Source organism: Triticum aestivum, chromosome 7B (genome assembly GCF_018294505.1).
Source record: "Triticum aestivum cultivar Chinese Spring chromosome 7B, IWGSC CS RefSeq v2.1, whole genome shotgun sequence".
NCBI classification, from domain to species: domain Eukaryota; kingdom Viridiplantae; phylum Streptophyta; class Magnoliopsida; order Poales; family Poaceae; genus Triticum; species Triticum aestivum.
In genome coordinates, this window is record NC_057813.1 from 536,156,756 (window position 1) to 536,170,705 (window position 13,950).

A 13,950-nucleotide genomic window follows, 5' to 3' on the forward strand; every position below is an offset into this window, starting at 1 on the left:
ATCATCAAAAAAAAAAAGCGCTGCACGAGGGAGGGAAAGCCCGAGAAGCCACCCTGCAACGATAACTACTCGCCCGACACCACTCGGCGGCAGGCACAGGCAGCCCCTCTCTCACTCACAGCCCGGGTGGTTGACTACCCACTGAGCAGAGCAGCTTTCGGGGCGCGATCCAGGAAGCCAGGAACGGCAAAGCAGGCGGCGCGGCGGCGGCTCCATCGTGACGACAAGAAATGGCCACCGCCCTCCGCCCTCCCCGGCTCCCAGGTGCGTGCGCCCGCGCATGAACCCTCGCGATCCTGCTCCCTTCTTCTCCCCGCTCAAAACCATTTCAATCCCGTAGGTTTGATTCGGTTTATGCGGACTTTTGATTTCAAGGATTTTTCTTCTCCTAGTCGTGCTGTTATTCACTCACTTTATTCTTGTCCAGTCCCAGCTCCCAAGCCAATCGAACAGCTCCTGAATCCTCAAGGCTTTCTTGTTTCTTTGGAGTAGTTGTTAGTGGATATACAGTTTCAATTTTTTTCTCTGAAACAACTGGCCTCCTCGTCGGTTTTCATTAAAGAAACCGCATAGGCGGAGCATAGGTGATAATAATATCACATTGGTTTCAAGTCTTACATAAACTTGAAACGTAAACTGAAAAGGAAAACAAGAGGGGCCAGTGCCAGGAGCTATGCAGTTTCAGATAAGAGATGAACTGAAGTAGCATAGGTAATGATTAATATCAAAATACAGTTAAAAAAAATCTATTCTGCAAGATTGCAATGTGTGTAAGGTGGATATCAGGCGGGGATCTTTGTTCAAGAAAAGGACGTCAGATTTTTCCCATGTACGCTTGGTTAGGTGTCAAGTCAGCATCACGTTGGTCCAAGTTGGATAAATGCAGAGCAGAACAGTGTAGACGGGCACGCTTGTGTCGTTGGTACCTACCAATAATCCATTCCATTCCAGGCAGCATTATCGGTATTTTTTTTAGATCGACAGCATTATCGCTATCGTTCAGTCTGAAATTTAGCGATCTAATCTGTGGTCACAAATCGGCAGTTACACTCGTTAATGATTTCATTTCTGATTTCTGAATTCTGGCGCTGCAAACGTCAAGCATTCAACTGATGCCTGACAGACAATTGTACCTACGCTACGTTGCAGCAGTTCCAGAGCAAGCCTCTTCACTTCATCGCCTACCAAAGTACAGAGTTGCCGTCACTGGGCGTAGGAGCTTCGCCGCCAGGGCCGGCTCGTATCCAGGCAACGTGGGCGTCCCGAAGCAATGGTACAACCTCATCGCCGACCTGCCGGTGAAGCCGCCGCCGATGCTGCACCCGGGGACGCACCAGCCGCTGAACCCCAGCGACCTGGCCCCTCTCTTCCCCGACGAGCTCATCAGGCAGGAGCTCACGGAGGAGCGCTTCATCGACATACCCGACGAGGTCCGGGATGTCTACGAGCTCTGGCGCCCGACGCCACTGATCAGGTAAGAAAAACGTGTGCAGTTTTTGCATGATCGATCTATGGCTGCTGTTCAGGGGAGATTGGAGTAAGGTGTTTGCGGTGTTGGCATGGCAGGGCCAAGAGGCTGGAGAAGCTGCTCGGCACGCCGGCGAAGATCTACTACAAGTACGAGGGCACTAGCCCGGCGGGGTCGCACAAGGGCAACACCGCCGTGCCGCAGGCGTGGTACAACGCCGCGGCGGGGGTCAAGAACGTGGTCACCGAGACCGGCGCCGGCCAGTGGGGCAGCGCGCTCTCCTTCGCCAGCACCCTCTTCGGCCTCAACTGCGAGGTGTGGCAGGTGCGCGCGTCCTACGACCAGAAGCCGTACCGGAGGCTGATGATGGAGACGTGGGGCGCCAAGGTGCACCCGTCGCCGTCCGACGTGACGGAGGCCGGCAGGAAGCTCCTGGCGGCGGACCCGGCCAGCCCGGGGAGCCTCGGGATGGCCATCTCCGAGGCGGTGGAGGTCGCGGCCACCAACGCCGACACCAAGTACTGCCTCGGCAGCGTGCTCAACCACGTCCTGCTGCACCAGACCGTCATCGGCGAGGAGTGCCTGGAGCAGCTGGCGGCCATCGGCGACACCCCGGACGTCGTCATCGGCTGCACCGGCGGCGGCTCCAACTTCGGCGGGCTCGCCTTCCCCTTCATGCGCGAGAAGCTGGCCGGCAGGATGAGCCCGCAGTTCAAGGCCGTGGAGCCCGCGGCGTGCCCCACGCTCACCAAGGGCGTCTACGCCTACGACTACGGCGACACGGCCGGGCTGACGCCGCTCATGAAGATGCACACCCTCGGCCACGACTTTGTCCCCGATCCCATCCATGCAGGTCTTGATCACTGCAACTCCATGTCTGTCTCCATTAATTGGCTTCCTGCTCTGTTTACTAATGCAAAGCCATTTTCTGCAGGTGGGCTTCGCTACCATGGAATGGCGCCTCTGATTTCCCATGTGTATGAGCTCGGGTTCATGGAGGCCATGTCCATACAGCAAACTGAGTGCTTCGAAGGTACTGCTCCTTAACGATATGGGATGAAACAGCATCTCTGAATTTTGCTGTTGAATTCTCGTCTCTTGCCATGTATCTGAACTCAGACATTCCTTGCCTTCGTTGATGAATTATCTGCAGCTGCATTGCAATTTGCACGGACGGAGGGCATCATCCCAGCGCCGGAGCCGACGCACGCGATCGCGGCGGCGATCAGGGAAGCGCTGGAGTGCAAGAGGACCGGGGAGGAGAAGGTCATCCTCATCGCCATGTGCGGCCACGGCCACTTCGACCTCGCCGCCTACGACCGGTACCTGAGAGGCGACATGATTGATCTCTCGCACTCCTCCGAGAAGCTCAAGGAGTCTCTGGGTGCCATTCCCAAAGTCTGATGCTAGAGATTCAGAGATTGATAGAAGAACGGTTTGGGAAGTGGGAATACAATAAGATGAACAATGTGACGCTTTCTTGGTGCATGGCACACATAAATTTGATCAATAAAAGATGTTACCTTTTGGCTACTGCTCCCTCCATTCTTGATACATTCCATCCTAGTTTTAAAATTTTGTTTGAATTTTTTTGTTTTAAACTTCGCACCATTGCCCCCACAATATAACTCCCCATTTGGCTATTAACACTGTCATTTCTTAGGGCTCATTTGTACAAAAGTTTTCTTAAAGAAAATTATAGGATGGGAAAAATATAACAATTTTTTTCTTTAAGAAATTAACCTTCAAATTCCGGTAGGAAACATCCATTTGCTCTCCATTTTTGTAGGAGTCGAAATGTGAGATCAAATCACAATATATTAAATTGAATTTGAGGTGTCCGATGCAAGCTATTCCTGTAAATTTCTTAAAACAACCACATGACAACTTTGTAAAACCCCTGCGTTTCTTTAGAAACACAGTGCAACACTGACAATCACAAACACGTATATACACTTGCCACTATGAACGCATGTACGCACATTCTACCACAATGTGCACATTCGAAAGACTGAGCCGGCGGGTATTAAGATTGACGAAGTTACTACAAGTGTCTTTCTATCGACGGGAACGTCGTCTCCCATTCGAAAAATATTTTGCTTTTACGAGACACCAAAGCGTCTAACCTGAGGTTGATTCCTGGTGGACCGAGGATACTATTACCATCATAATCATTCTACCATAGGTTGCTTATCTATGTTTTCCGTTCCTATAGCTATCAATAAGCTAGTTCCTATAGCTATCAATAAGCTGGTCAATTCCTCTTTCGATTTTCCCTCTTCCTCTATCCCTATCCTCTAGGTACAACGTTTGCATCAATAGAGAACCTTTTCCTTTGTATGAATCTAGTTTTCCTATTCCTTCCAAACATTATGGGTGTTCTTTTGTTTTGAAAAATGATGGATGGAGTTGGCATGGGGAAGTATCTGGTGATAGTAGTGCACCCGAGTTAAATTATTCTATTTGTAGGTGTTGAAAATTATTAAGAAAATCATGTACTAGTTGTTATAAGAATTCATCAAAATGAAAATTTCCAAATTCAAATTTCAAACATAGTATGAGAAGCAAGAATTTTCATTTATGATAAAAAATGGCTCGAGTCCACGACCCAATTTGTAACACTCCCTCCGATCTATATTAATTGTTGTTGATTTAGTACAAATTAACGACAATTAATATAGTATATCGGTGGGAGTATCTATAATTCACATCATGATTTTCCTTTTAAGATGTGTATTTTAAATTTTAGTTAAATTTGGACCTAAATTTTTATACCAGCGTCCTTTCTGAAAATCGGGTCATTTTGAAGATTTTTTTTTTAGGAACAAGAAAGAAAACATTAGCAGCCATTTTGTGGGTCGGTACCTAAGGCTGGCCCAGCAAGAGAATCTTTCTGACACTAACCTCTCATCCAAGCCCAACAAGCCCAGGGACATATTAAAAAAGAGGACAGGCCTCTTATTAGAATAAAACAAAAAACAAAAGAGGACAGGCCAAGCGGAGAATCGAGGGTTTCGGCTTCCGAGTCATCTCGCCGTCTCCGACGCCGGCGACCCGGGAGCGAGACCTCCAACCCCCATCCTCTCGGCGGCGGCGTATTTCCCCGTTCCGTAGACCAGGTGAGGGCACAAAACTTTGCTCTTTTACGGTCTTGTTCCGAACGGAGTGACGCTGACGTCGTTGTGGGCCGGTGCGTAGGTATGAAGAGGGCCGCGCCGTCGGAGGAGCCGGTGGAGCTCTCTTCCGGCGACGACCTGAGCTCGGATTCCGACGATGAGGCCGGGAACGGGAAAGGCGAGAACTCCTTCCGGCTGCCCATGTCCTCCAAATCTACAGCTCCAGCAAAAGGTGAGAGCTATTTCGGTCGCTTTTTGTTACAAAAAGAGTCGATTTGCGCGCTCATTAGAGTTGATATAATGTCTCCGACCCCTTGTTATACTAAATTGGTGTGATTTTAGCTTGTATTTGTCCAATGGCTCTAAGATGAATTATAAAATTTATAGCTTTTATTTCCTTGTATTGGTTCGCACAATTTAGTGCGTGTACAGCGTTAATTCTTAGGGGTTCGGTATTTTGCCTTCCTAGAGAAGCAACAATATCGGGGGTAATAATCCACTAAAACTCCAAGAGAATTGATTTGCTGCCTAGGATTTGATATTTGGGGTAATAATTCTGCCTGCACCTAACAAACTCGCTTAGATGCTAAATTGTTGTGTTAATCTTTCTTAAGTACTTGTGTATCGAACCCCTATGGAGTATAAAGCTAACCCACCTACTTTAGCAACAAATTGTATATGTCCATATTTGAACATGTTATATAGATTTCATGTGATTGAGTGAATTTTAACACTGTGCCATGTATAAATATTTTTTGCTGTCATGTAATCATGAGCTATCGCAAGTCTTGTAGAGTTATTGCCTGTTTATCCTGTATATTAATCTTATTATTATTTTCTATACTTGAGATTTGATATCCAGATACCGCTTTTCTTGTTTGTGACCATTACTAACAGAGGAATAGCTTAGGTTTATGTTGGACATACGCTAACTGATTCTGATCAGCCTGGACTGGTTACCACTGTAGCCTGTTTTACTGGGTGAGGCCAATATCTGATTATTGTTTATTCTAATGAGAGGAGAGTGATATCTAATTAACATGCTATTTTTCACAATGTGTTTTGGGTTCATTCAGTGATTGTGCAAATGGCAACATGCTTATAATAACTATATATACAAGATTCTTAGGGCCAGTTCTTTTGGTGGCTTCTAGAATAAGCTGCAATAAGCTGCCCCTACCTAGCTTATTTTAGAAGCCCAAACAAATTTATTTTTTTAGAAGCCTAGTAGTTAAGACTTGACTAGTAGGCTTCTAAAAAGAAAATTTTGGTTGGGCTTCTAGAATAAGCTGGGTAGGGGGCAGCTTATTCAGGAAGCCCAAAAAAGCTAGCAAAAGAACTGGCCCTTAATTTCGTAATGTTCATCTCGGCAAGAAACCTCAGTGTTTCTTAAACCTGTTTGCTTCAAGTTGTATACTGAGTTGGGGGCTAGCCTTGACCTTCACCGGCACGGCGGTACCTTCTCTATATACCAAGGGAGTAAACCAGAAACTAGTGTCAGCAAAAAGGTTTGAAGTCATGTTTCTGTCCTCAAACACTGCTTGAGATCCTGAGCTAGAGTTTGCACTCAACCAGCCATGGACAGTAGAGATCTGCATTGGATTAGCTCCTGTGTTTTTAAGATTATATGTTTTCTGCATAGAGTATCAGAGTTGCATATTTGTACTCTTACTATTGTGAGATAATACTGCAGGTGCATTGATCAGGAGGGCTGAAATGTATCAAGAGTACATGAAGCACATCCCAATTCCTGATCACTGCAGCTCCTTGATCCCATCCACATCATGGCTGGGACTCGGAAGATCGGTGAAGCAGTTGTACGAGCAACCCTTGCATTACCTCACCAACATCCTCTTGAGACAGTGGGATCAACAGAGGGTTGGGAACGATAATGAGCACCAGCCTCTGGATGCTATCATTCACCCTATGAAAGCTCAAGCCCTCATTTGGGCCACCGAAGAAGTCCATAGGCTGACCACCTCTAGCGACCACTTAGAGAAGCTCTGGGCGAAAGACCCCATGTATCATGCTTACATAGATCCAGTGTTCCCTCCCCTAAAGTTGCATTAGCAAACAGCGCAAGTTGGACCATCTTATCATGTGTATTTTGTTTCTGACTGCTATAATCTGGCACATTTTGGTTGTTAGCGAAGTAATATGAACCATATATCACTGATGTGTTAAAAATACGATATGTCATGGTGAGGGTCTCTTTTAACGCTGATTTTAGCTCTCTGAACAGCATCTATGTTGAAGAAGAAGAAACCTGGTGGTGTGGATTTCAGTGCTTTGAGCCGGCACGGGTATCGTGGCGGACCATCTATACTGACAGTTGCTCCTCCGAAGGTTGAACCTAACTGGACTTGGTCCACTGGGAAAGATCGCAATGAGAAGGAAGTTCTAACCGAGTCTTTTGAAGAGCGGGAACGCACAAGGGCTGCAGTAACTGAAGGAGAGAAGCTTATCGGTGTGATGAACCCCCAGCCAAGGCAGACCGAGAAAGAGAAGGATGCTGCTTCATTCTCACAGAAGGAGAAGCGGAAGAGAGACCGCGGACAGGCCAGCAGGGGTAAGAACTACGTCGAGGAGGAGAAGCGGCTCCTGAGGGGGAGTGGTGTCTACTCTGGCTTCGATACTTGACAGTGTCCAGAACATATGTTATTTGTCCGTGTTAGCTTCCGTCGTTACTGTTGGTGTGTCTGCTGTTTAGTTTTGTCGCGAAGTTCACTCTGGTCAATCGGGGCTATGCTTATTCTGTATCACCTATCTGTCTTTGGGCTGGTTTAAACTTTGACACGCCTGCTATTTTGCCAGAGCAGTGCTCCCTTTTCTGTGTGCTCCCGTGTCCATCTTCGGCTATGATAGATCCTGCGAACCAGCTTTGCGGCAATGTATCATACCCATTCTCACTGGTGAGATCTGTGTGTTATTCTTTTTAAGTCTCGGAAGGCTGACTAAATGGGTTCACCGACTAAAAAGGTGTATATATATCCAGTTATCCACAAAAGGCACAGCGTTCTTATGTTCTTGCTAATGAAATTACAGGGAGAGAAATCAAATGGTATTGGATCAGAATCAGGCGTTCTTGATTTTCCTAGGGACAGGCATCAAATGGTATTTGGATCAGAAAGAGGGAGGCGATTTGTGACCCCATCTCTCATGCTTTTTCTTTGGACTTTCAAATTTAAATCAGTTATATCTCTTGAACCAAAAGTGTAATTTATGTTTAGTTTGCATATTCGAGTTCCTTGTGACGAGGTCTTTGAAATAAGATCACTTCCAAATACGTTATAACAAGCTTTTAAAACCTCACAAAGTTTGACCTGTTAAAACTTGGTAGGAATGAATGAATTAATTCAATAACTTTCAGAAACTAAAACTTCAAACTGTCTTTTGAACCTCGCCATTAACGTTAATTAAGGCTAAAGGGAGTTGCAAGGAATCAAATGAGTTTGCGGATCGCGGTGCAATGCTCCTGGCGGGCGGTGCCGAGCAGGTGCGTGCCCCCAGGCCTGTAAGCCCTTGGGAATTGCACATGGGAACAATCTGCGGAATCTATATGGAGCTTTGGTCGATCAATCTCTTCTTCCTTCTCAAGATCCATCTCTTCTCCCGCTGCTATTTTCTAGGACTCGATTCTATTTGCTTGGTTTGCTCGAATATCTCATGAAGCGTTTCACTACGACAAACAAAAGATAAGGAAACATTATTTGCAGGCATATATAAGTGTCATCCTGAGCTCTCACTTGAGAAGGAAAAAAAAATGCTCTTGTGGATCCTGGCCGCACACTATTTGCAGGCATATATAAGTGGAGGGTGCATCCCAACACAAGTCAGTCTCATACACATTTTGCCCAGTTGTCATGCGTAGATTGCCTTTCTTGGGAAAAAAAATCTCAGCATAAGAGAAGCGGACTGTGTTTGTGCTTACGGACCACTTCATTCGGTTCGTCTGAGTCTCCCTTTGCTATGGCAATTTCAGGCGGATTTATGGGCTGATCACGGGATGGTGGCAAAGGCTCTACAGTGGATACATAACAACATTCGTACATAGAGAGTATAATAACTACTGTGAATTTGTACTTGTTTGTAAAGGGATAAAAATAGTAAACAAAATATGATTCATAAAACTTGGGTGAATGATATCTTGCAAGTGCACAGTGCTGGTTGTAGCTGCTTCCGAAGTAAGAGCATTAATCGCAAAGTGCCTGCAAGTTCTCTAAGGATCTCCAACAGCGTACTCCAAAGCGTCCTGAAACATCCAGACCATGATGACCTGACATTTTTCGTCATCCAACGCCGTGCACAAATGTCCGCGGACACGTCCGGGTGTCCGAATTCTCATAAACCGGCCACAAATTAGTGGGAGGTTTGCGGGAGTCCGGACATGCGCCGCGTAGGCTTCCGACACCCCCAGCCCACCCAACCCCTTCCTCAAAACCACTTCCCACACTCTGTCCTCCCCATTGCTCTATATCCGCACCTTTCAAGTTTGACATTGCCGCTCTACCATTTCGGCCGCCGCCCAGGCCTTGCCGGACATCTGACATCCTAAGGCCTTGCCAAATGTCTGCCTTGGACTACCCCACCATCTGCGTTTGATCCGTCAGCAACCAGGTATACTCCGCCCTACCGACTCGTCCATGACGGACACCACGCCTGACAAGTGTCCGGCCAAATGCTAATGAGATTTTCTTTGATGTTATCGATGTTTATTTTGAACCAAGCACAATGGGCATACTCAATAATGAATGATGAGTTGTTGTGCGATGCATGGTTGCCAGAAGTGTGGACTTTGTATCCCCGAAGCAAGAGGGCAAAATATTTTGGCAAAATGTGCATTCTTGGTTTCACGAGCAAAAACACTTCGCGCTCTACAACTTGCACGTGATCCATGAATGCAACGTGAAGTCGCTAGCCCATCGACGGTAGACCATCTCAAACTCTGTCATGAAGTATTGTAGTGCGACTGCACGGGGAAAGAGGGTGGCCACCGGGATAACAAATCATGGAGATCATAAGTTTTTCTTCTTGTTGCCCTATATATTGGTCAATTTATTGATTCACTCAATTTTCCAACTTGATGATCACGTGCTTGTATAGCCTGCACGTGCTGCCATATTGTATCAAATAACGGAGGCCAGACTATTCATGTCGATGCATTGTTGGATGAAGCTCATGGGGCACAGTGTGTATGAACAATACTTCACTCTAGGATTATTTTGGACATAATATTTATAGTTGAACTATTGTTATACTAGAATATATGCATGCTATTGCTATTTATTGATGGATTATGTTATTTTCTATAATTATTTCGAGTGCTCGGAACATACAAAAAAATAGAGGTGAACATTTGGTGCATAGGATTGGATGTCCGGCTTCCTTATAGGGGTCCGCGGACGCGTCCACGGATGTTTAGTGTGTCCGATTTAAGGTACACCATTGGTATGCCCTAGATTTCAAGCAAAAGTGATGTGATGGTTGAGAGGTTGCAAATGTGTTTGAGAGCAATAACTAAGTGCGTATGAATTATAACAAAGAACAAGAGAGTAACTGAATTGATGGAAACTGCAATAAGGCTAAAGGCATTTTCAGGTTTTCAGGATTCACCACCAGTATTTAAGATAGTCGTAGGTGTAGACTGTCGTGGTTCTAAGCCTGACAGTAGAGTGGGGGGTAGGTATGAAGAGGCAAGGTCCTAGCTATGGAGAGGTTGTAAACACAAGGGATGTACGAGTTCAGGCCCTTCTTGGAAGAAGTAATAGCCCTACGTCTCGGAGCCCGGAGGCGGTCGAGTGGATTATGAGTGTATGAGTTACAAGGTGCCGAACCCTTCTGCCTGTGGAGGGGGGTGGCTTATATAGAGTGCGCCAGGACCCCAGCCAGCCCACGTAGGAGAGGGTTTAAGGTGAGTTAAGTCTGGGGCGTTACTGGTAACGCCCCACATAAAATGCCTTTACTATCATAAAGCCTACTTAATTACAGGCCGTTGCAGTGCAGAGTGCCTCTCGACCTTCTGGTGGTCGAGTGAGTCTTCGTGGTCGAGTCCTTCAGGTCAATCGAGTGAGTCCCTCGTTGGTCGACTGGAAGGCGACCTCTTCTAAGGATGTCTTTGGGTAAGGTACTTAGATCAGGTTCATGACCCTACCCTAGGTACATGACCCCATCATTAGCCCCCGAATGGATTGAGGCTTCGAGTGAGGAAGGAGTTGATGTCGTTTCCGATTAACCTTTGCGCTCTGGTCGTGCGTTGTTCTGGACCAAAGAATCTCTTCGTCGATAGTGAGCAACTTGTCTTCAGTCGACTCGATCCATTCTCTTCTTGCATCGAGTGATCTTTCGGGCTTCGGCGATCCCCGAGCGATGGATCGCGGGAAACTCCGCGTCTGACAGACTGATCTGCCGTTCGCGGATTCCGCGGGATGCGAAATTTGGGGACGCGCGCGAAGTGGAGCGGGCCGCGGCGTTCGGATGGGACGGGACATAGACGCCTCGATCTCCGCGCCGCTTTCTTCGCCACGTATCCCGTCTGCATAACTGCTCCCGGATATGATTAGATCGACCGGTCCCACCTATCATCCACTCGGAAGGGACCTTATAAATGCGCCCGGCGAGGATTTCTGTGCTGCGCCTCAGCATTCTTTCTCTCTCTCTACTCCCTTCGTCCCCGCCCAGCGCGCTCGCTCTCGCCCCCGCACAACTTCCCTTCGCGCATCTCGCCGGCAACCATGGCCAAGGAGAAGACGGCGGCGCTGGAACGTGCGAAGAAGGCATCGGCGCCGGAGAAGGCAAAGGGGAGATCCACCAGCCGCGGCGGGTCCTCGTCCAGATCCCGCCTGCCGAAGGGCTGGGTCCAAGGAGACTGGATCCAGTCGACCATCACAGAGAATGACCTCCTCGACATGGCCAACGAGGGCTTGATCCCTCATGGAGCTGCGAGGCTTCCGGGGAAGGAGTGGCAGCCCCAGCCAGAAGAGGGTGAGTGTGTGCTCTTGGCCACCCATGTTGATCGTGGATTTTCCTTGCCTCCGAGTGTTTTCTTCCGTGGCTTCTTGAATTTCTTTGGAGCGCAGCTCCACCACTTTACCCCGAACTCTATTGTCTATCTTGCCGCGTTCGTGTCCATGTGTGAGGGTTTCCTGGGCTGTCGACCGCACTGGGGTTTGTTCAAGCATATATTCACGTGTCGCTCTCAGACCGTGAAGAAGGCAAGCCCAGGTGATGAGAAAACCCGAGTTGTCCAAATGTGTGGGGGTCTGGGGATCCAGGTGAGGAATAAGAGCACCTTCCCGCCCATGACCTTTCCCGAGTCCGTCAGAGGCTGGCAGTCGACTTGGTTCTACTGCCAGGTCCAGTCGACGCCAGGGCAGTCGAGTGGACTCCCTCCATTTACCATGGACCGAGTGAACAAGCCCTCCCCTCTGAAGTTGATTCCGAAGGAGAAAGCTGACGTGAAGATGTTGATGGAGCGCGTGGTGCAGTTGGTTCGGGAGGGAGTGACGGGCATGGATCTCCTGGAGGTCTTCCTTAGGCATCGCATCCAGCCCCTTCAGTTCCGGAGCCACTGCATGTGGTTGTACTGTGGGACTGAAGACGAGACTCGAGTCCATCCAGAAGCAGTCGACGATGTCACTCTGGAAAGGTGGATGGTAGCCGTTACCGGAAACAAGGACAACCCACGCGGAGCCAGAAGGATTCCTCCACTCGACCACAACAGCGATCCAAACAAGGTACACTTGCTCTGCTCTCCACTGCGTTCTCGTCGCATTCATTTCTATTTACCCTGCCGACTGGTCGACTGATCCTTGTCTTGATATCTGCTAGGCCCTCACCGAGCTGTACTCGATGCCCAATGGGGCACAAGCTCTGACTGAGGAGGGTGAGGCGAGTGGGGGCGAGAGCCAGGACGAGGAGGAATGGGACTCGGACGTTGCAGAGGATGATGATGACGATGATGATGATGACGGTGATGAAGATGACGTTGAAGACGAGGAGGAAGAGGAGGAGGAGGTCGTACCACCGCGCTCGGAAAGGCGGTCGAAGCTTGTCCACGACCCCTCGACCGAACGTGGTAAGGGGGTTGCGACCGCCGCTCAGTCGACCAAGCGCCCTCGGACCACCTCTCCGGTGCCGACTGAAAAGGCGCCGAAGCAGCCCAGGGCGGCCTCGTCGAAGCCTATCAAGCTCCTGCCGAAGATGAAGGTGTCCATCCCCACCATATCAGGGTAATCGTGCTGCTTAAGTCTTCTTATTTTGTGTGAACTTTGTCTCTGGTCGACGCTGAAGTTAGTCGACTGATCCTTTGGAGTTGCAGTGCTGCTACTTCTGAAACCTCGGCCCGAGCTGATGACCATGAGATGGAGGACGCAGCAACTTCGAACCCAGGTACTGTATTCTTAACGCCGTTCTTAGTCGACTGACTCGTGATCTCTGATCCTGATTCTTCTCCGTAGCTCCACCCAATACTGTTATCAATCTCCCTGATGATGATGAGGATGAAGAACCACTGAAGCGCAGGAGGAGTAGGAAAGCGTCCGCCAGTAAGGTGCCCCAGGATGTGACGGCGCCTGAGATTCTGATTGCGGAGGAAGAGAACACCACTCGACACATAGTGTCCTTCGCAGATCCATTGACGAGTGCTCCGCAGCCCTCCCTCTTCACGACGCACCACGTCCCAGAGGACCAAGCTGGCGCGGCGAAGGAAGCCATACGTCAGGCGGGAATCATGATGGAGCAGCTGAAGACCATCCGGGACGCGAGCCAGGCAGCTTATGACGCCAGTTCTGCCCTCCAGAGCAATGTTCAGGTCAGTCGACCACAGTTTGTTCTGTTGGATATGCTGCCAAAAACTTTTCTTTCTGGAATTTATAGTAGTCACCCAGTGGGTGTTGTCGATTAAACTCCGTATTAGCGGGGGCACGCTGAGTGCACCCGCTGGGTGTAGTCCCCAAGGCTAAGGTCGACTGCTGGCAGTCGGCCTTAGGCTTTATGATGTCAATCTTTCTGTCAGTCGACTATGTCGACTGGATTTCATGAACCGGTGGGGGCACGCTGAGTGCACCCACTGGGTGTAGTCCCCAAGGCTAAGGTCGACTGCTGGCAGTCGGCCTTAGGCTTTATGACGTCAATCTTACTGTCAGTCGACTATGTCGACTGGATTTCACGAACCGGTGGGGGCACGCTGAGTGCACCCACTGGGTGTAGTCCCCGAGACTGTGGTCGACTGCTTGCAGTTGATCACCGTCTTAGAGAATGCATCTCGCTCTTTTTTTTTGAGGTCGACTGGTCGACTTTGTCTTCAACAGGATTAGTGGGGGCACGCTGAGTGCACCCACTGGGTGTAGTCCCCGAGACTACGGTCGA

General features: G+C 48.7%; 2 protein-coding genes across 4 annotated transcripts; both read left to right on the forward strand.

Moving 5' to 3' along the window:
* Positions 1–3,001, forward strand: LOC123159835 (tryptophan synthase beta chain 2). Of its 2 annotated transcripts, none has more exons than XM_044577650.1 (5): positions 1–264; positions 1,150–1,474; positions 1,567–2,321; positions 2,403–2,501; positions 2,622–3,001. In XM_044577650.1, exons 1-5 carry the CDS (start codon positions 231–233, stop codon positions 2,870–2,872), a joined length of 1,464 nt encoding a protein of 487 aa, XP_044433585.1. In that variant the 5' UTR covers positions 1–230; the 3' UTR covers positions 2,873–3,001. The 2 variants fall into 2 exon arrangements, with proteins under 2 accessions (XP_044433585.1, XP_044433586.1); XM_044577651.1 differs by having other exon boundaries at positions 7–264; positions 1,153–1,474.
* Positions 3,002–4,404: 1,403 nt separating this feature from the next.
* On the forward strand, positions 4,405–7,433 carry LOC123159298 (protein RDM1). Of its 2 annotated transcripts, none has more exons than XM_044577126.1 (3): positions 4,405–4,587; positions 4,667–4,816; positions 6,827–7,433. In XM_044577126.1, exons 2-3 carry the CDS (start codon positions 4,669–4,671, stop codon positions 7,222–7,224), a joined length of 546 nt encoding a protein of 181 aa, XP_044433061.1. In that variant the 5' UTR covers positions 4,405–4,587; positions 4,667–4,668; the 3' UTR covers positions 7,225–7,433. The 2 variants fall into 2 exon arrangements, with proteins under 2 accessions (XP_044433061.1, XP_044433062.1); XM_044577127.1 differs by lacking the exon at positions 6,827–7,433 and adding an exon at positions 6,278–6,808 and having other exon boundaries at positions 4,440–4,587.
* The last annotated feature ends 6,517 nt before the right edge of the window (positions 7,434–13,950 follow it).